The sequence below is a fragment of the Mesoplodon densirostris genome, chromosome 7 (genome assembly GCF_025265405.1).
Source record: "Mesoplodon densirostris isolate mMesDen1 chromosome 7, mMesDen1 primary haplotype, whole genome shotgun sequence".
NCBI classification, from domain to species: domain Eukaryota; kingdom Metazoa; phylum Chordata; class Mammalia; order Artiodactyla; family Ziphiidae; genus Mesoplodon; species Mesoplodon densirostris.
The window spans coordinates 106,832,266-106,857,189 of record NC_082667.1 but is presented as its reverse complement, the minus strand read 5'-3'; the positions used below and the strand labels follow the sequence as shown (position 1 = coordinate 106,857,189).

Genomic DNA, 24,924 nt, shown 5'->3' with positions numbered 1-24,924 from the left:
GCTCTGTTTCCTCTGCTTTGGTTTCCATCTCGGGCAAGCTTTCTCCTCAGGTGGTACCTTTCCTCCTGGGTTCAGTGAGAATAGAGTTTCTTTCGGCCAGTAGTTTCAATGAAAGTTCTGAGAGCAGGAAGGGAATCCTCCCTGTGACTCCGGCCCCCATGTCAAAAAGGGTGCTGTTGAGAGAAGGAAGGAAAATGAAAGCCAGCTGGGCAGATACACTTGTTCGCTACAGATTTGTTGTGAGGATCAAGAGATGATAGTTTAAAGTTTATGACATATAGTAAGCCCTCAGTTGTGATGGCTACTACGACAATAATATTGTCATGTAATTATTATTGCTGCGTGAAAGCATGTTGTACACTTCAGGGTACCAAACCAATGTTGGATGTCATTATCTCCTTCGGAGTCCGTGGGTTTAGACAGTTCAAGAGCGGAGGGGAGGAGAAGGGCTCCTTTCCCATGCCCCAGGGGAGGTGGGGGTTTTCTGTCTGGGCAGCGGGGTTGGAGGGAAGGCTGGTCCTCCTGTGGTTCTCAGGATGGCCACTTGGTGGCAGCCTTAGCCCATACTGCTCCCGTCCCAGCACCATCCCAGTTTGACTAGCCTGCTCACCTGGGCTTCCCCGGGAAACTCAGGGTCCCCAGCCCTTCTCAAACCTCCTGCTTGAGACTCTCCCTTGTGCTGGAGATGGGGGCCACGTGTACATGAAGGCAGCCACTTGAAGTCTCCTGTATTCAGTCCCACGCCCTCCCACTTGCTCCCAGGTTTTCTTCCTCAAGTGAAACATACACACCTCCTCCCCATGCTCCTCCTCAGACGTGGATTTGCGTTCCTTCCCCCTCCAGTGTTCTGCCCTAGACACACCCCACTGGCCTGTGCTCCTTCTTGGATGCGATGCGGGATCTTGCGGTATGAAAGCTGTTCCACAAGTGTCGTCTGGCCCGGGCCGGGTGGAGTGTTGGCTCACGTGGTCCTCGCTATGGGTACCTTATGACTGGGTTCAAATTCTGGCTCTGCTTTTTACTGGCTGTGTGACTTTGGGCAAGTTAGGAAACCTCTCTGTGCCTCAGTTTCTCCATTTGTAAAATGGGTTTGTAACAATAGTATCTACTTCATAGAATTATTATAAAGACTAACAGAGTAAATATTTAAGTTAATTAGAACAGCGGCTGGCATAGTATTCGAGAAGTGTGAAGCAAAAATAAATACAACAGTCAGTGTCAATATCACAAGCATTGCTGAATGTCTACACTGCATCACCTCTCATACTGACTTTATAGCCAATTAAAAATCCATTGTCTTTTTTTTCTTTTTCTTTCTTTTTCAAAAAACAGGCTCTGCTGCTAAGCCCCATCCTGTCAGCACATGCTTCAGCAGATGGATTTCAGGGAGTGCGCAGGAGTTCACATCTATTCCTCGGACACGCCATCATCTTGGTTGCTCCTTGTCTCAAACGGCTGGCTTGCTGGGATGCTAATTCTGCCTTCCAGTGTGTGTGGTGAAGTGTGCTGAGCCGTGGGCAGTGTCTTGCTGACTCCAGACACCCGACTGTGTCTGCAGCCCTTCCTGTCTGTCCCTGCGGTACCGCAGAGCCTCCTGAAGAAGCACCCCCATGCCCTTAGCGGGACGGGCTGGGCCCTCAGGCCAGGCGCCCGCGGCGGGGATGTTGAAGCGAGATGGTCCCCAGACACCCGCCTTCCAGCCTTTCTCCACCTGCGGTCTCAGGGCCAGCTACAATGGAATCCCCCCAGACCCGCAGCCTCAGGATCTGGGATCCAGGAATGTGCAGTTTATACGGTGTCTCAGGAGACCCAGAAGGCTGGCCAAGGGGATGGTGGAGGAGCTCGGCCAAGTGTGGCTGCGGACAAGTGCCGCCACTGACCTCCCAGCCTGGGCGGGGGGGGGCGGGGGTGGCTGCCCGTGGGAGACCCTCTCCTTGTCTCTAAGGACCCACTTTCTTTCCTCCTTCAGCATTAGGACACGGAGTATGGCAGGACTTGTGGGCTGGATCCCTGGGCTCCAAAGTCTGGATCCCTGAGAACTTTCACCCACTCTCAGCCCAAGAGCTCATCAAAGCTTCTTCCTCATGTTCACTGTCGCGTTTCCAGCAGGCTGCTGATGGCCATCATGACAAGAAGCACCCTAAACAGACAGACCCTGTGGGTTTCCTTGTTCTGGGCTGGGCTTGACAGCCAAGCGCCTGGGCTCACCTGCTTAGGAAGAGGCAACTGCATGGTGCTGTCCCTGGCAGGCCAACACACCGCCACCTGGACCTGGGGACCGAGAGGCCTTCACAGACCACAGCAGCCTGTTCTCCTGCCTTCTGTTTGCTCTTCCCAGCTTCCCAGCCCAGAGATTTTCCCCTTAGAGGAAACTCCACAGAAGGAGGTTCCTGGGCTAGCTTGGTCAGTCCTGCCTATCAGATAACCGTGGGTTTGAGTAACAGGATGGGGTCGACCCCGCTGCGATGTTCTTGCCTTTCATGATCGCCTAACCCGAGTCTTCCCAGCCTGCCTCCATCGTGGAGGGGCTGCTCACTAGCTGGACTTTGTTACCAGCCTGGAGGAAGGTGATCAGGGAGTGGGACAGGCAGAGCAGACCCTTTCCAGCCACATGTGAGCCCTGTGACCAGACACTTCCCTGGTCCCTAGGGTGGACTTCTTCAAGACTGAGTGGCACTGCTGTGTGATTCAAGTTCAAAGGCATCCTCCCTGGCCAGGTACAGACCCTGTTTGCACTTACACACACACACACACACACGCACACACACACACACTCACATAAACACATACACACACATACACACATAAACGTGAACATGGGCAGGTAACCATGGCTGGTGTCCATATAGATATGTTCACTTCATTCATGCATTCATTCACTCCATGATTCATGAAGCAGGCAAATACCAACCTCCTACTTTGTGGCAGGTGCTTTATGAGGCACCAAGATAAAGTAGTGAATGAGATAGACACAGAACCTGCCCTGGAGAAGTTTAACATCAGAGGGAAAGAGAAGCATTAAATTAGAGATTTAAAAAAGTGTGAGAAGCGAGAGAGAGGCATGGACATATATACACTACCAAACGTAAGGTAGATAGATAGTGGGAAGCAGCCACAGAGCACAGGGAGATCAGCTCAGTGCTTTGTGACCGCCTGGAGGGGTGGGGCAGGGAGGGTGGGAGGGAGGGAGACGCAAGAGGGAAGAGATATGGGAACAGATGTATATGTATAACTAATTCACTTTGTTATAAAGCAGAAACTCACACACCACTGTAAAGCAATTATACTCCAATAAAGATGTAAAAAAAAAGTGGGGGGTTATGTTAGCTATGGACACCAGCTAAAGCACGAGAATAGAACCCTGAAGACCCTCTTCAGGGTCAGGTGCAACCCCGTGGGTTGTGAGGTCTTGGGGGCATCTGAAAGGTCCTGTGTGAGGGGCGGGTAACAGCAGCTGCTCACAACAGTGAGGAAGCGTTTCAATATTTTAACAACCTGATACAACTGCACTTGCGAGTGCCAGCTGTATACTGGCCCTGGAGAGAACATCCAACCGAGGAGTATGCAACCTGGATCAGGTGTCAGGAGAGGCTTACTTGATCAGGAGATATTTAAGCCGAGACCTGAGGATGAAGTAAGAGTAAAGGATTAGTGGGCATTGCGGGTGCCGGAGAAGATTCCAGAGAAAGTAAGAAACGCTTGGACATGCCAGGACCCGTAAGTGAGGAAGAGCCTGGCATAATTAAGGAAATACAATTTTTCCCGGTAACTCTGGCACATGGAGTATGAAGGGAAAATCACTGCGATAGGCTTGGAGATTAACACGATTAGGGGTCGTGTCAGCAACACTGAGAGGACTGAGGGCTTAGTTTGATGGAGGTTACATTTCTACCACCCCATGGCATGGCACATTGAAGGAGAAATTAAGTTCAACATTAGAAAAAATTTTTCATTTCATATTCATTCGAGAGTCTGACCCACCACGCAAGCCTGCCAGCCAAGAAAGGCTCTGAGTGCATGGAACACATGCTGCTTCATGGTTTGAGGTCTCTGCTTAATGCCAGATCCTCAGAGAGGTCTTTGCCGATTCCTCCATATCAAACAGCCATTCCTCCTTCGTGACCTGCTAGCATCCTTTCCTCACTGCGTATTTCTTACCGCACTCAGCCTGGACTCATGATATATATTTATTTAGGTGTAAGCTCCATGAGAGGGTGGGGGGTCATTTTTTTCCCCAGCATCTAGAACAGTCATGGCCTTGGGGCAAGTGCTCAATGATGTTTGCTGAATGGATCTTAAATGGATGAAGAAAGACCCCATGAAAGGCGCAGAGAGGGGCCAGCACCCAGGGATGGAGATAGCCTTTAGGAAGGGGAAATGCTGCTTCCTCATACGGGAGCCCAGAGATGGTGGGGGGAGGGGAAGGGGACAGAGGGGTTGTAGGTTTTGTGTGGGTGCTTGAGGTTGTTCCTTCCTGCCAACTGTACTTTTCCTTTAGGAGAAGGAAGCAAGACTATAAGCTGGGATGGAAGGCGTGGCTGAGGGAGGGGTTGGTTTGGGGAAAGTGAAGACGTTTTGTAGCCCATCAACGAGTTGTTGAGAAATATCCGTGAGATTGTCAAGCAGTGCTAGTGTCAGAGTCTAGTTGAGAGGGACTTATCTATTGGAACTATTGTGACTGATGACCTGGTTTCTCTCCAAAGGCGGCCAGCTGTCCAGGGGTGAGCAAAGAGCCGGCAGCCAGATGGGCTGGAGTTTTACAAGAGAGACGCAAAGTGAGAACATCGAGGCAAAGGAGTGTTGGATTTTTGGGAATGAGTGGTTGACGTGCTGGACCAGGGAATGGAGATGAAGAGGTCAAGCTGTGTGTTGGAAGGGCTGTCTGCATCAAGTGCTGAAGTCAGCCAGGGCGATGGAGGAGCTTCAGGAGAGAGGAAGAGCATGAGCAAACCTCAAGGCTTTGACATATGAGAGGCGTAGTCAGGAGACTGCACGTGGCAGGCGCAGCCTGGAATCAGATGGAATCAGGTGGTCTTTCACCTTGTCGGTGCGAGCTTGTTCCTCCGCCAAGCCCCTGCGTACATGCCATTGGTCTAAGTGCCGGATAAAGAGTCATGCAGTTTCTTCCTTGACATAGAGCTGCCTGTGAATTTTCTTTTCTGGGTTCCATGCTTGGTTCTCCCCTCTTCTTCATCTATATTCGTTCCTGGGTGACCTCACCAAGTGCCAGGGTTTTAAACCCAAACTCTGTGCTGACAGCTCCTACCTGTGTCTCCAGACTCTTGAGCTTCAGTCTATTCAAAATCTTCACTAGGGTGTTCACATGGATCTCAGACTTAAAGTGTCCAGAACCAGAGTCTGCATCCCCAAACTCTGCTTCTTCTTTACTCCTTTTAGGGAGTCAATGGCAATTCCATCTTTTCAATTGTTTCGGCCCCCAAATCTGGAAGTCCTCCTTGACCCCACTCTCAAATCCACATCCAATCTGTTATCCATTTTTGACGGTTTGACCTTCAGCAGAGCCAGAATCTGGCCACTATCTGCTTTCGCTGGATCCAGCTTGCCCCACACACTCCATCTTGTCTCATCTACATCATTGCCTCCTAACTGGTACCCTGACTGCCTCTCTTCCCCTGCTGTGGTCTATTCTCTACCCAGCAGCCGGAGTGACAATTTTAAAACTTAAAAGTCATGTCAGTCTTCTGCTATTGGCTTTCCATCTTAGTTGAAGAAAAAGCCAAAATTCTAACCATAGTCTACAGCCCCTATGTGATCTAGCTGTGGATATCACTGACTTATCTCCTACCTCTTCAGCCTCTGTCCTACACCATCCCTTGCTCTCTGCTCCGGCCACACTGCCCTCCTTGTTCTTTATCAAACACACCAGGCAAGTCCTTACCTCAGGACCTTTGCACTTGCTGTTCTTGCTGCCTGAGATATCTTCGTTCAGATACTTGCATAGTTCAGTAGCTCACTTCTTTCAGGTCACTGCCCAATGTCATCATTTCAGAGAAGACTACTCTGACCTCCCCCCTCACCTGGACTTATTGCTGTCCATAGGACTGACCACTCCCTGATTTAGCCATGATAGGCTAAATAACGTTATGGTAACAGATCCCAAGGTCAAGTGGCTTATAACATAAAGGGTTATCCAGTGGTATGCTGAAGCCAGCTTGTACTGGATCAGAAGACCCAACTGTTAAATTTTCAGGAAATTTAAGTCAGTGTTAAGCGCGGTCATTATTAAAAGTTAAATTACATAAACTTCCAATTAACAAACATTAAAAATGAGGGCAGTATGTACTCAAAACACATCAGATCTCCATTGTTTTACAACATTTTACTATTATTATTAATGTATATGAAGTTTATTATTATTACTCCATATTATTATGACCTCTGTGCTTGGGGTTATCTATGTCTTTTTTATTTGTATTGTGGAAATACTAATATATAATATGTGCTACTGTGCATTTCTACCTAACTCCTCATGCAGTGATGACATGTAGAAATCAGCCATATTGGGAATATTTACATACCCCTGAAATCAGTAAAGCTACAGATCAGGGTTTGATTGTTTTTGTGTCTCTCTGTGTATGTTTGTCTAGACTTTAAAAAGTGATGGGGAAAATACTTATGATGCAGATTAAACTTCAAAGTATGTCATGTCTGCAGCCATTACACCGTGAATAGCAAAAACTAAAGCAGTATTTAAACACTTATACCTGATTCGGCAAAGAGGTTGCTCACCACTGATGACTGAGTGAAGTTCTGACCCAGAGGTCTTCATCGTGTCACTTTCGTCTTACTTATTAACATAAATGAATATATCAGGCACCATTCATGTTGGAAGTACGCTCATCCATCAATTGCAGCCATAGGTTGATTATGGATACAAGACTTCAGCAAAAATGAACCAAAGCATCTGTATTGATTGTGTACATGGCATTTCAGTGTGAAATAGTTTGTTTTACTATTTGTAAATTGCATTCTTTATATCAGCAAAGTTTCTAATAAACACACACACACACCACACACCCCGTACTTATATACCCACCCCTCTCCTCCTTCTCTGGAGAGCTGGTTGTTAAAACATTCACTGGGTTGATTCCACATGCACATGCTATGCCCATCATGGGTCCTCTGTTCACACCCCTCACTCTGGGCCCAGGTGATGGCACTTCTACCACGTGCAGTGTTGCTGACTGCTGTGGCAGGGGAAGAGACCCACTGGCTTTCAAAGGCTCCACCTAGAAGGGACATGCACTCCCCTGCTCTTATATCTTTGTGGGAAGCAAGCCACGTGGCCACATCTACTGTAAGTGAAGAGAGAAGTGTAACCCTGTCACGTGCTGGGAAGTGGGGGGAGAGCTGGAATGCAGGTGAACAGCCCAGTGACTCCACAGTGCACTAGGTTCTTGTCTAGAATCCTCAGCCCCATGCTGAACAAACATTCCACCAGAGAGTGTTTTGCTCACTGCTGTCTCTTGGAGCACCTTGAGACACTCAAGACATACTTAGTGAATCAGAGAGGAGACTAGCCTGAAGGAGGAAGGCTCTGGAAGCAAGCCCTCATGGATCAATGGAGAGGGTTATCCAAATCTTGAAAAGCCATGTGCTCTTAGAGCCCCCTCACCCCGCCATATGCAGCTGGAAATCCGTGGCACAGGCAGTCACACAGATGCATGTCGTTCTGTGCCGTTTAAACAGGCCCTAGGGCCGGTGAAAGGACAAACTCTGGGAGTGGCTGCAGATACCACCCCAGGAGAAGGCTCCACTGACCCAGGCTGAAACCAGGGCAAGGGCCATAGACCCGAAAGATGGTGTCACTCAGATTCGTGCAGGTGCAGGGTTGGCCCTGAGAAGGAGTTACATTTTGCTCCCTGAGCTCCTTGCTTGCCTCACCCTCATCCTGGCCTCTTCCCCAGGAACTCCTGAGTCCATAGTCTAATAGATGATCCTAACTCTACTGGCTGCTTCTTCCCAACACAGCCAGACAGCAGCGTGTGCAAGAGAATTCTAAGCTGAGGCAAAGTTTTCTTCACTCTCTGTCTAGATCAGAGGTTTCAGTAAATCCCAGGGGTTGAATTAAGGTTCCACGTGCTGAGCGGGAGGACAAAGTAATGAGGGGGATCACGTATTCTAGAATAGCCTCATGCATCCACCTCGGCGTTGGCGCCTGGGAGCTCAGGTGTACCGTTATTCCAGGTGGGTTTGATGTTATCACACACTAGGGAGGCAACAGCTGTACTCCCATTCGTTGAGCACCTACTATGTGCCACGGCTTTCCTATACGCTGCTTCATTCATTACCCAGCACCCCAACTCTAACAGCTTGGTATTTCCTGTTTGTCAGAAGAGGAAACTGAGTCTGGAGGAGATTAGGTAACTCTTCCAAGGTCAACAGGGAAGTGGCAGAACCAGGATTTGAACGCAGTCTTTCTGAATCTGACGCCTGGCCCTTCTCGACGAGGACTCCTCTATCAACCTGAGAGAAAAGACTAAAAACTATCATTCAGGCAACATGAACTCAAGACCCTGGGTTTAAATGAGGTAAAAAAAAAAAAATACCAGAGGCATTTCCACATTTGATTCACATGCCAGACTTCCACAGATTTGAAATAAATCCCAGTTTGGACCATAATAGCTTTTTTTTTCTTTCAATTTTTATTGAACACAAGTATTCTGACAGAATGCAAAGTCAAAATTCTCAGTTAGTACTCAGTATTTACACCAGTGAGAATGGAAACAAAGGTGGTATCGATGTTTCACTTGGTAAAAAGTTTGTAACAAGAGAGAAGGCCCCCGAAGTCGGGAATGCTGGGTAGAGATGTTAATGGATATCTGATAACCACCATCCAGACAGACAGCCTACAGTGAAAACCTGGGACTTGGAAGGCTCCATAGAAAAGTGTGAAAGTAGCGTTCCACTTCAAAGCTGCACTATAGATACTACGGCCCTTCAGGGTTCCGAGGCCCCGTGCATGGCACTTGAGTGCCCCTCCAGCAGAACCTGGCCATGCCGGTATTTATGTGAATACGTATGTATGGCACATACACATATAGACACATAGCCACTGGAAACTGGTAGAGTGATCCCTCCTTCAAAAAATTCAAAAAAGGAAAACTATAAGCTTTTATCCTTTAACATAAAAGATAGAACGTCTTGAAAATAAAGTGACTCCCTCTTTGATTTTAAAGAAAGCATTGCTCTGTTTCTTTTTCTTTTTTTTAAAGAAAAGAAAGCTCACGCATGCAGAGACAAATCTATGTACGATGGGAGAGAGGCAAAACAAAAGGTTGGCAGAGTTTTGGGTTCCAGCCAATGGCAGAGCCAGGGTTTAGGGAGGGGGCAGGGGAGTCAGCTGCCCTGGGCCAGGTTATCTGAGGGTTGACCATACCTCTTTCTCTTCCTAACCACCGGAACCCCAAATCAGTTTATTTGACCACAACCCCTTGGAGTGAGATGCACAGTCTTGACGAGGTATAGTGTGGGCTTGGCCTAGGTAGTCAAAGCCGTTAACATCACAAGATAAGGAACTGATTCCACTGACAACCTGGGGAACCGGAAGAGCCTACCACTCCCCACTGGGTCCTCCCCGTCTGTCTCAGACGCCCAGGAGCTCCCATCTGCTGTGTACTCTGTGTGCTCTAACAACTGTCTTCACCTGACTTGTTCCCGAGGGCCTGTGCATTCGAACCATAGATTGGTGCAAGCCCTAACATCAAAGGGCCAGAGCTGTGTAGACTGGGAGCCTCCATTTCCATCCCCAGGAGCTGAGAAAATGCAAAATAACCCCACATTGAGCAAATGACAAGACCATTATTTTTCACAGTTTGATTATGATTATCTAGCATAGCGCCACTGATTAGTCTGCAGAAGTGTCAGAACACTGGGGAGTGTGGCCCACAGAACAGACTCAGGGGAAGTCTTGCTACTCTAACCTCTTGCTGTTTTGTACCTTGCGAAAGGTACCTGCAGAGTGCTGATTTCTGTTGACTTAGCATCATCTTCATTACCACAATCGCTTTTACTTCATTTTCTTTGTTTAAAGGCTTCAATTCCTTTTAAGATTTATTTTTGTTTCCTGAATATTTTTTTCTGAACTATCTGCTATACCTTCCACAACCAAACTATGTTGAAGTTTTATTTCAATACTATGACAAAAACACGTTTCACACTAAAATATTCACGCATCCACAGTGCACAAGCTTGCAGTTCTAAAGTAGAATGAGGAAAAAAAAGCAAAATTTCTATACAAAGGGCTGGCTTTTCCCTTCTCCCCCCTCCCATCCCCCTTAAAGTTTCTGTATTTTTCTTTCCCCCACTTGGTTTCCAATCCAGGAAAGTTGTGTTATGACTCCAGACAGCAGGTTGGTTTTTTTTTTTTTTTTTTTCTCTCTTTTGTTTCTACAAACGCTGCCTAAGTGAACAGAAGGCCGATGTTATTTTACTTCAACAGACTTCCAAAAAAAGACACTAATTCCCTGAAGCACACATGCTCTTCCGCTCAAATCTAGATTCTGGGCTCAAAAGGAAATCGTACGTATATATTTTATTTGGCTTTCTACAAAAAAGGGGATGTTTGGGGTAAAAATGTGTGTTCACCAAGACCAGCCCCAACTATACAATCTTCTCTGCTTCATTCAACAAAGCCTAAGAGTCCTTCAAAAGGAAGGACAGGGATGCCTGGGGAGCAGATCCTTTTCACAGATACAGGCAGGTGGTAGCTAATCAGAAGTGGTCTAACCCCCTAGGAAACAAAAAAGAACTGAAAACCCGAAAGCAAAACCATTCCAGAACGAGATGGATTTTCACCTGAGTCGCACACAGGCAAAAATTTCAAATCAGAAAGGGGGGAAGAGCCACTGTAAACAATCAGATTTTGTGAAGCTGTCCTGTGATGATCCTACACCCCTAAGCAGTACTTGTAACTTAAAAAAAAGGCAGCTATTTTACATGGACATTGAAACACAACTGAAGTCAAACATTTGTCAACTTGTAAACACTGGAAAGCAAAGTTGGCAGAAAGGTAAAAAAAAAGAAGGAAAAAGAAAAGGAAAGGAAAAGAAATCCGAATACTGCAAATTGAGATCTACCCCCAGAAGCTGCAATTTGGCATTCTTCCTACAAAACAAGAGTCTATGTGGGAATTGAATTCAGCTAGAAAGGGCGACACACTTTGCATACTGAACAAATACAAAGTGAACAGAAATTATAACTTATTTATGAGGTTTTACAGAGTTCAAACTCGACTGAAAGTATAAAAATAAACTTGGACTTTGTTCATTCGGTTAGTCTTAGTGTCTGGAAGTATTTCTCTGAACCTGGTCTGTGCCAGTTGGGCAACGCCAAGTGCGGTCTTCCTGAACCTAGATTTTTTATTTTTCTGAGCTTCCTAGATTCTTAATTTGGGGTCCTTTTGTTTGATTTTTAAATGGTTTCAGGGAATGGAGAGTCCTAGTTTGGCTGTGGGTTTCACCTTTTTGTCTCATTTTCTTACAAGTGAGTGCGCAACAAAGGAACCCTTTCTATAAATCTACAAAAAGGAGATCCCACGTTGATCTGCTTAGTTTTTTTTTTTTAAAGGCAAAAGACACTAGAGGAATGAGATGTGTGTGTGTGTGTGTGTGTGTGTGTGTGTGTGTGTGTGTATGAGATATTGGAGATGCTCTGGTGAAGCTGTTGTGTCACTTTTTATTTTGATCTTTGCTGGTGTCTCGTCACCCATCATGCTTTGCTCTCGTTCTCCTTTGTTTGTGTGGCATCGTTGGGGACCGTCTTGACTTCGGCTGGCGCTGGCTTCGTTTCTGTCTCCTGGCACTCCGGCTTTGCTTCTACAGGACCCTTCCTGCGGAGAATCGGGAAAACAGCACTGAGACCACAGTAACGCACCCTCTGGCCAGTTCCTCAAAGGGGGCTCCAGTTAGAGCACTGGTCTCCAAACTCAGCTGCACGTCAGGATCACCTGGAGTCTCTAAAAATCACTGATGCCTGGGCCGTGTCCCCAGAAATCCTGATTTAATTGGTCTGAATGTGGTGACTTTTAAAAGCACCCAAGTGGTTCTAACTTGCAGCCAAAGTGGAGAGCCACTGAATCAGCGGAAGGGGCCCTTCCGGCCCTAATCTGATGCCAGGGGCTCCAGCTTTACCTGGGGTGGTACAGGTGCAGCCTTTTCCTCACCCTGCATGGCTGCAGCAGCCCAGCTTGGTATAAACCATGTATGTTGGGCTCCCTGGTACTGATTCCAGGGGGCCTTCTGCAAACCACCTGCGCTTGCCTGGCCTCACCCCCACCCCCCTGTGCTCTGCCTTTCCTGGCGGTGCCTCTATGGCTTGCCAGGGCACGGTAAGAAAATGCTCTTTGTTACTGAGGCAGCTTTCCATGGGAGTCTGGTGGGAGGCCAGAGTGGGCTGCCGGGCTGCAGGGGAGCTGAGTGGGGTTGAGTGGGCGGGGCTGTCCTTTTATTTTCTGACCGATTCGGGGCTCCTGGTGAGGATCCCCTTGCTGCTCTTGGGGGCAGCACCTCTGCTTATCTGGGAGCAGCCACAGGAGCCTCTATAAAAACCTCTGTCTGCCTCTGCCTCTATCAGTCCCAAGAGTGAGAATCTGGCTTAAGGACGCACCAGAGCAGACTCAGACCCCAGCCCCAGCTGATGCCCCTGCATTGTGGCCTCACACTGAAGAAACCTGTAAGCTGAAGGACCTGGCCTTGAACCTGGAAGACCCAGCAGTCATTCAGTGCTTGGCAGCTCTGCGTCCTCCCCGTCCCTCAAGGGCAGGAGAAGCAAGGGTGGGTGGGTAGGTGTGTCGGGTGGAGTGTGACGGGGCCTTCTGGACCACACAGATCCTCTCCCCACACGAGCCTCAGGGTCTGCCTCTTTACTTCCCGAATACCCGTGCCATTCTGGTGGGGACTCGGCGTTGCCCTGGATGACACACTGTCTGTGGGCCCCAGGGTCGCCGATCAGGGCACCTTGACCTCCTTAGCTCACTTCCCAAGCTATGCTCATCAGTGGCCCGAATGCAAAGGCTCCTCCAGGGACCACAGACACCACTGCTAGGACGATGAGGATAAAACCTAATTAACGTGGCCTAATTAGTCAGCAGGCGGCTGCCTGCCGGGCCTGCTGCCTGTCCCCGCTCTCTTCCTCGGCCCAGCCCCTGGCTGACAGTCGCCTCCGAGAAGCTCTGGAGTAGGCTGAAGACACATCTAACAGGGAGGACACGGTACAGACGCACACCACCACCACGGGACACCACCCGACGACAATGGACAGAGAGAGGCCGTACTCGGTCTTGGCTGGTGCAGGAGGAACAGAGCCGTCGGCAGTGGAAGGAGCAAGCTCAGGGGCTTGTCCACTGGCCCCAGCCGCGGGAGCAGGAGAGCCCAGGGCTGCAAAAACATCCTTTGCAAGGTCAATATCTGGGGTCTTGAAGTTCCCTTCGTCCATTTTAAAGTCCTCGCCCTGGGCAGGGTTTGTGGTGCTGATGGAGGCCGCCTCGCTCTTCGGGCTGGCGAGGGCCCTGGCCGCCTCGGCCGGGCTCTTCGCGGCGCCGGGCTGGGTGGGCTCAGGGTCCGGACCTTTGGTGCCGGGAGCCTCCTGCTTGGCCTGGGGGGCTTCTGGGGTGGGGGTCGTCGGTGCCACTGCTAGGGGACCGGCTGCCCCGGCTGGGGGGGGGACCGGCTTGCTGGCCGGAGGGGCCTTGGGGGCCTCGCCCGCACTGGCAGGGGCGCTGGGGCTAAGCACACCCCCCTGGTTTGCCAGGACGTTAGAGGACAGGCTGCTGGCGGCGGGGGCTGAGGTCGGGGTGTCGCTCAGGTCAACGAGGGGGGCGACCTTGGGGGCTGAGGCTGGGGGCGGGGAGGTGGCGGCGACGCCGGGCCCCTTGGAAGGGGTGGCCTGGCCGGCGGGCACAGAGTTTGAATCAGGGGTGGCCGTGGCCAGGGGGGCGATACTGGAGGTGAGGGTGGTGGTCTCACTGGTGGGGCTGTTCTGAGCAGTGGCAAAGGTTTCGGTGATAGTGTCAGAGTTAGCGGTGACGGTGGTGACAGAAGGCAGCATGTCCTCCACAGTGGCTGTGGTGTCAGCAGGTAGCCTGTGGGGAGGACAGGAAGTAGAAGAGATAGACGATGAAGCTGAGACGGACAGAGAAGCCGGGAAGGGCGGAGGCCAAGGCGGGGGCCGGGGGCTGGCATGCAGGGACGCACAGGCATGGACACAGGCCCACAGAGAGAGGAGGACGCGAGAGGAAGCACACGCCCAGGCGGGCAGAAGAGGACACAGGAGACAACAGAGAACTCGGCAGTCTAACAGGGCCTGTAGCCTTCCTCCCTGCTGACTCCCCTCCCGATCTGCACGGGGCTCCCTTCCCTACAGTCCTGGCGGCCCTTTCGGACCCCTGCCTGCATCTCGACTCAGGGAGAGGCCAGCTGGAGCTCAGCGTCCACCACCGCAGGCATCATACATAGGTCCCTGGGGAATTGGGCCCACCTGCCCCGGAGACGAAGAGGGTTCCGCGTGATCCCTCAGGGCTGTGGGTGGTCCAGAGATTTTGTGCTTCCATTCAACTCCATTTCCTTCAAACCCACAGGACCCACGATACCCACGTGGTCATTACCATCACAGCGGGATGTGGCTTCTGACCGAGGGTCCCCAAGGCTTCTGAGACCAGGAGAACTAGGGAGCTTTTACCAGGGCCCGAGCTTCCCTTGCCCTTCTAGGAAGAAGGCAGAAAACCCTAGAATTCTTGGAAACCCTAAACAGAATCTGCTAAGCTCAGCCTCTCTCAATGAAGTTTTGTCTCTGTAAGCCATTTCCAGAATGTGTGTGTGACCTGGGCACAGAGTCTAGGGATCCCATGTATGCATGGAGCCTTTAAGGCATCCACAGCCACCCAGGTAGAATCAAGAATGCCTCCTCTCTAGGGAGAGAGTGGGGTCAGGCGTTCCTGGCCCAGCACTCCAGAATCCTGGCCTGCCATGCTCGGCGGGGGGCCGTGGGTGGGAAGCATGGAGCTGTGCGTAGGGTGATGTGGTGGCTGTGAGACTCTGCCGAGGAGGTGGCAGCCCGACCCGCCCACGTACTCGGGCTCCGTCAGTGGCGTGGTCTCGTTGGGCTCTGTGTGTTTCCCTCCGTCGTGGTTTGGGGTCCGCTCCTCCTCAGTTCGCACCTCCACGATGGGCTCCTTGGACTCATCTTTCCTGTGGAGACAGCTCTGCTGGTTCCATCCCAGGGAGTTGGGGGATGCAGGGGGCTCCCAGGGAAGCCAGCTACAGCTCAGGAACCTGCGCCTCGCTCGAGGCTGGGGGCGGGGGTTGGGATCCAGAACCAGAGTCAAGTGCGGCATCTCAGCCCCCGCTCTTGCTAGCTGTGTGACCTGCTCACTCATACCTCTGTTTCCTCACCTGGAAAATGGGGCAAATAACAGTTTCTACCTTGCCTAGACGTTATGAACATTAACTGAGTTATGGATATAAAGTGCTTAGCACAGTGCCTGGCACAGTCCAGTGCTCAAGTCATCTATATTTGTATACACGTAAGTACGTACACATATGTGTATATGTATACGTAAGTACGAACACGGGTAAGTATATGATGTATATATAAGTATACGTGTACGTATGTGTAAATATGTGTAAGTATCGATGTATGTATAAGTGTATACGTATATGTAAGTACATACATGTATAAGTATAGCTATATGTATATGTAAGTAAAACACGTATACGTATGTGTATATGCATGTACCTACATGTATAAGTATATGATGTATGTGTGTGTATATACAGTGCCTGGCATGGGGTGGTGCTAACAACTTATTTCCTTGCTCCGTCCCTTCTCGCCTTGCTCCACCTCAGCCCCACCCAGTGACAGTCTGTGAAGGTTCCTGCTATTTGGCTCAGGATCTGTTTCTCCAGAGATGCTGGAGCACATCCTGCAGGAGGATGCTGGATCGTCCTCCAGGAGGACAGGTATTTTCATCTGCTTTGTTCACTGCTGTCCCCTAACACCTGGGGATGGTGCCGTGCCCGTAGCGGCTGCGCCATAAATATTTGTTGAATGATGGATGCGTGAACGGCAGCAAGGCAAGTGTGTCTCCCAAATGCTGACCCCTCCATGGTAGTTCCCCTTCAGGCTTAGCTCTGACAACTCCCCTCATTTTGAGCTATGGAGGGATTTCAAACATCTATGCGATTCTAGATGTGGGGTTGGGTCCAGCTCTCTGCTTTTTAAACAGGTACCCCTGAAGACCATGCTTTGAGAGGCAGTTCTCTAATGTTCTGCTCTCCTCGGGGTTTCCAGTGGGGAAGCTAAGGTGGCTCCCTTGCTGGGCCCCAGGCCGGGGCAGAATCTAGCGCGCCGCAGCAGCGGGCGGGTCTGCACTCACGAGAAGGCGGCTTTGCCCTCCTCCATGTCCTTGCCCTTGGCTCCAGGCCCGGCTTTTCCGCACAGGTTGACGGCGATGCACATGAGCAGGCCACACTTGTTCAGGAAGTAGCAGGTGACGTCCACGGCCACCAGGAGCAGGACGAAGGTGACGACGAGGATGCCCACGATGGCGCCCGTGCTCAGGCCTGAGGTGGGGCTGCCGTTGGCTTGGGGGGGAGGGAGAGAGGGATGGTGTTGGTTAGTACACTGAGATGCAGACCTGGACCTGCCGAGCAACAGCCCTGGGGGTGGAGTACAGCTCACAGGACGGCTGTGGCATCTGTGTTCAGAGTGACACGGTCCCTGGGGCCTTTCTACCCCCAAGTGTTGAGACAACAGGATCTCTTTCTATCTTCAGGAGGGAGGGATGGCAGCCTCCTTTCACAGACCAGGGGACAAGGGCACAAGGCACCCACAAGTCAGGAGGAGACTGGGCAATGTGTCTCCATCCCTGCTCTCAACCCACACTCAGCTGGTCTCCCTGTGAGCCCTGGGAGCTGCCAGGGACAGGGTCCCAGATGGGGCGACAGAGGGTTCCCAGGCTTCCTTTGGGCTTGTGGTGACGTCAGGCACAAGATGCCCCGTGCACCTCCGTGCTTCCTTCCCCCTCTTTAGGCGCCGCTCCGGAGGATCCCGACTTTGGACCATATCCTTCTTCATTGCAGCAGGAAGACGAATGAAGCTCACTTACTCTGGAGATACGGGGGCCTCGCTAGGCCCAGAGGGCAAGGTGGAAGGTCTGGGAATACTCACCATCTGGGAGCCAGGCACGCTTGGATCAGATTTCAGGAAACCCAGCCGACTCACCCAGAGATGCACCCACCCACGACAGGCTCACTCACACAGGACACGTGCCCACCACAGACGGACACACATTCTCACCTTTGAGCAGCACCCAGCATCCCCGCTCTAGCTGGACCCACTTGAATGAGTCAACCTCTGTGTCTTACTCCCTGGTGTCCATCCAGAATCCCCTGGGGGCCCTGGGCTACTGATGGTATCACAGGAGGACCCCAGGCTCGGCTGGGGTCCTTGGTGCTAGGTGCCTGCGGTGGACCCCTGACCACTTGGTGATTCCCACCAGCATCTGGGATGCGGAAGGCTGTGCTGGGGGAAGCAAGGACCCATGCGGAGCTCTGTGGAAGCCAGTGTGGAAACCATGACCCCAGGTTGAAAAGTGGGTACCCTGCTTCATTTTTCTTCTTCTGGGAGGACAGGGTTCCAGAAGAGGCAGCCCCATCGTACCACCAGACCTTGTCTGAAGCTTCCTGTGTCCTCCGGGCCCACTTGGGCCACCCAGGCCTGTTGACTGGAGGCAGGAACTGTGGCCAACACAACCTGGGTCTCACTGGGCCTTTGCTGAGTCTGGGCCAGGCCCAGGGGCCTCTGGCCACATCACGTGCCAAATAATCGAAAGAACAGGTAACCCAAGGTGACACAGATGGGCCACACACTCTGTCTCCATGTGGTCTGTGCTCCTGGGAGGCCCTCTGTTGTGTCCCAGGGGCCCTGCTCAGGCGTGGCGGGGCTCCTTCAACTGCTGTCCTATTCTGATGGCCCTGATTTCTAACTTCGATGCAGGGTATAGGCCACTGGCCAGCACATAAGAGACGACCACTCACAACCTAATTCCTGGCACCCAGGGCTCAGCTGAGCCTGCGCAGGAGGAGCCTCCTAGGATCTTGAATATTTTTGGCTCCTTGGGACCTTGTTTTTGCTTCCCAGCCCCTCCTCAGGCTCCCCCACTGGTCCCTTTCAACCCCACACTGAAGACACAGCCTGTTCCCCAGGAAGACCTGAGTCTGGCAACGGGCTCCATGCTCAGAGGACCCAGCTCTGGCCACTCTGTCTCTGGGCTTTGGCAGCAGGAAACCGGCCACAGGTCCCTGCGGTCAGCTAGAGCCGGTCATCTCCCTAGTAGCACACCGTCCACTCTGCTTCCCCGTGGTGCTCACACATCCACACACAAAAGCAAAGAAAGACATGCAGGCCTTCCTTGTCTTCAGAATACCAAAGCTGCTTCCCTGAACAGGGAAGAAATACGGCCTTGGGCTTCCTTCCCATCCCATGACTCAGGGCTGGAGGCCACCTGACACCCATACCCAATAGGTGTTAAGTGTCTCCTTCCTGCAGAAGGAGCCTAAGGTACTTTTGTGGGGAAAGAATGTCTGTATTTTTGGACTCAAAGGCACTAACACCATGTTTTGAGGTTTACACATAAATATGGTTTTAGGGAACTAGTCAGGTCTCTAAGGAAGAAAAACAAGCCACTGCAAAGCTGCTCCATGTGGGAGAAGCAGCCATTATCCACCTGTGCTCTGGCCTCAGCAGACCCATCAGAGGGCTGCACTGCTCTGAAGGCCAAGGCCAACACCTCCAAGGGCCAGGAGGGCAACGAGACTGATATAAAACAGAAGGTAGGGCAATGGTCTTCTCTCTCATTTGATATAAAATTCAAATTCTTGCCCTTGGTCTAAAAGGTGCTACACGTGCTGTGGACTCTCCCACTCCTCTGTCCATCATAACTCAGGGCACTGAGGCCTGCCTCCCATCCCTGTGCTCTAGCCGGGAGGGACTCCATTCTATCTGCTCACCACACCCAACCCGTTCCTGTCATAGTACCTGGCTGATGCCTTGCCTGGAACCCTCCAGCCCCGTCACCCTGTGGTGGCTCTTTGTTTTCCTTCAGGTTCAGCTCAAATGTCACCTTCTTGCAGAGGTTCCCCCCTCCCCTGCCCCGATCTCTTATCTACTCAGGCACGTCTACCCAGTACCTACCACATTACCCTGTTTTATTCTCTTCTTACTACTACCTGCCATTTTCTGTTCATTGACATGCTTTTTATCTGGCTGCCCCGCCCTCTAGAATATCCTGGCAGGTACCCTGTCTGTCTCTTGTCTCCCCAGCATCTAGGACAACCCAACTTATAAGAAATGTTCAAAGGATATTTGTTGAACAAAGGAACAGTATTTAGCCTTGGAGATGAGAACACTGTCTCCAAATACTTAAACGTGTGTCATGAGAAGGAAGTAGTCTTATTCAGTGTCCCTAGTGGATGGCAACTATGGGGTTAGGAGGCAAACCTGAGCTCACATGAGACAGGACTAACACACAAAGAGCTATTTAAGTGTGGTGTGAGCTGCCTTGGAAGAGTTCCCTGTTGCCAGAGGCGTTCAAGCAGAGGCTGGAAAATCCCTTGGCCGGGATACCGTAATGCTCTGGATGAGGTTCCTGCACTGGGCAGAGCCTAGGATAGAAGATGTCTTCAGGTCCTCTTCAACTCTAAGAGCCTGTCATTGCATGTTAGATGTCCTACAGTCCCCAGCACAGGGTACAGATTCCCTAACGTCCATGTCCTCCACAGTGTGTACCGAGCAGGACCTTTTCCTGCAAGACAGTTGGTAGGTCCCATCTTTATTCATTGATTCTTATGATTTTATCTTTAGTTGAAAAATAAATACCTTTTAGCATAATGTTTCTCCACCTGCAGCAGAATTCCTGGGGTGCTTTGTTAAGCATTCAGATTCTGGGGTTTCCCCATTCTATCAAGTCAGAATCTCTGGGGGTGAGGCTCAGAATTTGATGGAGCACCCCAGTGATTCTTATGCACCCCAGACTTTGAGGACCACTGTTTCTAAGTTTTCTGCCTACATTACAATGAATAACAGCTGTTCCTATGACTCCCCACCCAAGGATGAGCTGTGCAGTCCAACCTGGTGGCCCTGACCTAACTGATGTACTTGATGGGTGGAGAGAGAGCAAAGACTTATCCCCAAGGGACCACCCAGTTCACCATGAAGAGTCTAGACTTCCAGAGGAAGCGAGGTACCCCTCAAGCTGGAGAAAGGATGTGTGAAGCTTTTACAAAAAACTGTAAATAAAGGGAACACCGGATGCACATGAAAGGGTATCCAAGTCAAGCCAACAGTCATTACCTCTTGGTGACTGTTACAGAATTGTTTAGTCCAGGAAACTAGAAGGACAAAGGTTATCTCCTGCATCCTGCTTAACATTTTACAAAAGGAAAAGAAAACAACTTTGGGGTCTATCTTTGCATGACCTTCCCCTGACCTCTCCTGGCTACCCCACCTGCACACCTGCATACATAGAGTGCTTCTTGGGAGCAGTTCCTCCACAACCTCTGGGCTTAGCGCTGTGCTGAACGGTAGGGCTATGAAGCTGGGGCTGCCCATCCTCTGTGGTTCCTGGTCTGGGAGGTGTTGGCACTGAACACCTGGCTTGCCCAAGACTGAGACCGACAAGTGCCTATGCTCATAAATGCCTCAAAATGGGAAGACATCTCCCACCTTGCAGTTGAGGGGGCCCAAGTCACTGTGTCACGGGACATCAGTGCAGAAGTGCCCCCTCCAGCCTCCGACTCTCGGAACCATTAAGCTGAGGTTCTGGTTCACTCGTCTGCTTGTTCCTGCTGAATAGACGGCTGGTCTTGGGGCTTTCAGGAGGCATCCAACTAAGTGTGATTATAAACAGAATAGGGCTTGCCAATGAGACCCTTCTCTTAGATTCTCTCTGTCACCACGTCACTCTGAGAAGCCTCTGATAGGAAGTCGTGAAGGGAGCCGTGCAATCGGGAGAACTTGCAACAGAGTTGTGGTTCTGGTGGCCCAGAGTGTGCCCCTGATCCCAAGGTGACCACCTTCTGGCTCTGCAAAGGCACTTTCCCCTCGCCCTGTCTGCTGGGGAAAGTCCAAGGAGGCGGTGACCCACAGCAGCTCTTAGGAGAGCTGAGAAAACTGCGTCACTCCTCATGAGGAAGGGAAAGCGATTCCTTTGGCTAGAACTCCACTCAGCAAGCTACGAGTCTGGGGTCCAATTTAAAGGGCTCTCTGGGGCAATCAGAGTAATCCAGGTACCTGTGAGGTGGAGGCAAAGGGATTTTGGCACTTTGTAGGATACACAACTATCAAATAAAATCCAAACACGCTGGTGAGTTCACATGAACTGTTATTTCCTTTAATAATGCAAAGGTGTAAACTTCATCAAGGCCTCGCTGATTATCTACACAAGAATGTTAGCATTCTTATTAGTAGAAAAGCGTCATCCAAACCTGCCGTATAAATATTCCAAAAAAGAAGCAGAGAAGCCCTGTGGCGTGTCGAGAGTGGTGGGCAGCACTGAGACAGGGTGCGGGGGCAGGGCGGCTGAGCGGGGCAGCGAGCGTGCCCTCCTTCAGGGCCTGTCTTAGGGGTTCCCGGCGGGGCTGAGGGTTGCAGCCACCATGAGAGAACTCAGTGGCCAGTGGGGGCGGGCATGCCTCAATGCTGTCTCCCGAAGGGCATCCCTTACAAACCACGGGCCTATCCGAATGGGGCCAATGCAATGACCCCAAAGTTGCTTCAGCTGAGGCCTGCCTGGCCCAGAATGAGCTGAGGGGACAGGGTCATGGATGTCAGGCCTCCCCACACTCTGGGCCAGATCTTCAGAAACACAGACATAGGCCCTTGCCTATGGCACTGGGACCAGGGTGGGGCAGACCTCTGAGGTGGGCCCTCCTGGGTGAATATGCAACTTCTGCCGAAGATGATACCAAGAGCCTGCCGGGAGTCAGGGGACAGTGATGGGTGACCTGCGTGAGGACCATCTCTCCCTCCTTTGCCTTCCTAATGGCCCTGGGATTCTATGCCGGGCCCGGAGGCACCATGGGCCTCTTCTTGATACTCTGTCTTGTGCCTAAGCATCGTGTCTGCTCCTGCTGCCATGGTGGGACGGGAGATCGGGGATCCCGGCGGAGAGGTTCATGGCGGGGCTGGAGGCCAATGGGACTAGGGCGAGAGGCGCTGCCTGGCTGAGCTGGTGGGTAGCCTGTGGCCTCTGGTGTGTGTACCTGACCCTCTAAACTGCCAGTGCTGGGGACACGGGCCTGTGCCCACTGACACGGGCAGCTCTGCCCTGCAGACCACAGGATCATTTGGATTCCCAAAGAGAAAGGCTCGTCTTTGAACATTAAAAACTAACAACAGAACCAAAAAGTAAAGAAACCAAAATGAACACAAATCAAACTTCTGTGGAGATGCTCAGAGATGAGATATGTGGAATGATATGTGACCACAACGGAGGGGGCAGTTTTTATTCAAGAGAAGGTACCCCCGAGCTCAGACACTGACGCCACTGAGCAGGATTCGCCCGAGTCTCTACGGGGAACTTTAACAAACACACCTCACCTCCTCTCCTGGGCGTGTCGGGGGGTACCCCCAACAGCAGAGGGGCAGCTGGCTTCCACCAGAATTTTTAAAATGTCATTGAAGCCACTGGCCGACAGGGGGTCGGGGCACTCGGGCAGTATGACAGGCTGGCTGGGTTCCAACGTATGGGCACTCCGGGCTGGCCCTGCCTTGCGCTCTACTGAGCACGTGTAGGGAGGGGGCGCGACTCGTGCCAGGCTCACAGCGGATGCTTCCAACCTGGGGGACTGATGCTTACGCGATAACGTGGGTCACCGTTGGGCCACATCTGCCAAGACACGAGGTCTGTGGCTGATCTGTAGCCATGCAGCCGGTATCACCCTGACTGGGAGACATGCACCTTCCAGAGCCCGTAGGTGCTGGGCACATCCTAGGTTGGCCCTGTTCACAGAGCCAGCGTCGGGTTCTGGTTATACTACCAGGACCAAAGCGCCTCCCAGGATGTTGGATCAGCCCCAGAAAATACTCAACAAATCCGAGTTCTTCCGCTGCATGGGCAACAGGGTGACTTACTTTGCCCATCATGCCAGCAAAATGCTCCGGTGAATAGCAGTGGACTTACCAGGGGCACTGAAATGCAAGCGAAGCCAGCTACTTATTGAAGGACAGCAGAGGAGCACAGGGTTACAACGGGGACACGGGGTGATTTCAATATCTGAGGCAAGCTTTAGAGAGTGCTTAGAAATCCTTCTCTGCTACATCATTTTCAGGTAAGAACCAAAAATGCAACCAGTAGCAGATGTGAAGAAACTTTTCTGTAAGCCTAGTGTAATGGTTTCTGTTGGTTTTTTTTTTTCATATATATATAGAGAGAGTTTAAAGTGAAGACCTCCCAAACATTTTTATACTGCTGTGAAAAAGGGGGCAAACTCCTTATGAAGTGGCACAAAAGTATCTGTGAAGGGTAGTAAGTCTGGAGGTCCAGCTTTTTCCAATTGCCAAACCTTCCTCTTCCACAGAGAGCGTGGTGCTGTGGTCAAGACAGTCCTGACAGGTTCTTCCAAAGGGGACACTGGTCATCCTCATAGGAACTGGGCTTTTAGGCAAACTTAGTGTTTTGGCATTCAAGTTCCTAACAGAGCAAGAGAAGAGTCACTGCAGAGAAAAGCAATGAGACAAAGGTGGGGGACGTGGTGGAGCCTCCCAAGGTTGCTGCAGGTGCCAAGCAATGGGTCCCCAGAGAGAATGTGGTTGTTTAAAAACAAATGTGGCCGTGGGGATGTCCCAGTGACGTCCAAGGTGATATGTGTGACGACAGACACAGGCAGGGCAGGGGGAAGGAGGAAAGAGAAGGAAGAGACAGAAACAGAGAAAAAAAAATAGATAAAAAGAAAAAAAAATAGGTCAAATATAGAAAATGCAGGAATCAAAGGTTAATTCAACTTTGTAAATTAAACTGACAAAGGTTAGAGAAGAGTTCAGTGCCGCGTTATCACCATAAGGGCAGTTCCGAAGCTCAGCAAGGCCAGAAGCAGCACAGCGGGGTGAATTCAGGGGTTAGGGGTCAGCGAGCAAATGAAATTAAAGTGAGAGAACAGAAGCCTCCACAGGCAAATACAAGAGTCTGATTAGGAAAGTGTTACCTTTGATAAGGGGAGGTCTCTAAGATGCAGTCAGGCGTCTCCCCACAGCCTTCTAGCCTCTAGAGCGTTTTACACGTTGGGGGAGAGCTGCATCTGATCACTGCAGTATGTGCAGCAAACTGTATGCAAGGATGGGGGCCACCTTTTCAGCAATACATTGGACTCTTCTTCCTATTGTACAATCCCCCCACCCACAGTGCTCTTAAAGAGAATCTAGTTCTACACCTCTCACCTCCACCACCCACTGACCACAGAATTCCACCGTGAACATACATCTCGTAATTCAGAGGTTTTATTCGCAGGTCCCAGAGAAGTCCAACCAAGAAACCTCCTTCTAAAATCTATGCAGTAGAGCCCGAAGCCCTCTTGGGGAGGTGAGTGGCCCCTCCAACCCTCCCCTTTAACTGGGAGCCTGGGAGATTAGCCAGAAGGACTCTGACAACTCCGGTGGGCAGGACTCGGGGGACGGGTCTTCCCAGAATTTCTGTATCTGACACACAGTGGCCCCAACTTCTCCAACCCCAGAAGCTGATGCCGCTGGCAGTACCCAGCCTGGGAACGCAGTGTGTTGGAATCACCACCTACGAAGTCTCACCCGAGGAAATAGATACCAGTAGAAATCTGTCTCACTGCAAAAGAATCACTCAAGGCTTCTCACTCCCCCATCACCTAAGTGCCCCATAAAAGCCGAGCAGATCTGGAC

The 24,924-nt window shown here is 51.0% G+C and overlaps 1 protein-coding gene across 4 annotated transcripts in view; it reads right to left on the bottom strand.

Annotated features, from left to right (window-relative positions):
• Positions 1 to 11,211: 11,211 nt before the first annotated feature.
• The window catches only part of NCAM1 (neural cell adhesion molecule 1), a 327,998-nt gene continuing 314,285 nt past the window's right edge, over positions 11,212 to 24,924 (bottom strand). For 3 of the 4 annotated variants that reach the window (XM_060105673.1, XM_060105674.1, XM_060105675.1), the window contains 3 exons: positions 16,394 to 16,601; positions 15,090 to 15,206; positions 11,212 to 11,851 (listed from right to left, as the gene is read on the bottom strand). In XM_060105673.1, the coding sequence (XP_059961656.1) occupies positions 11,731 to 11,851; positions 15,090 to 15,206; positions 16,394 to 16,601 (446 nt within the window). In that variant the 3' untranslated portion in view covers positions 11,212 to 11,730. Of the gene's footprint in view, positions 11,852 to 15,089; positions 15,207 to 16,393; positions 16,602 to 21,436; positions 23,791 to 24,924 lie in introns of those variants that run through there. The other variant, XM_060105676.1, reaches the window with a different exon arrangement.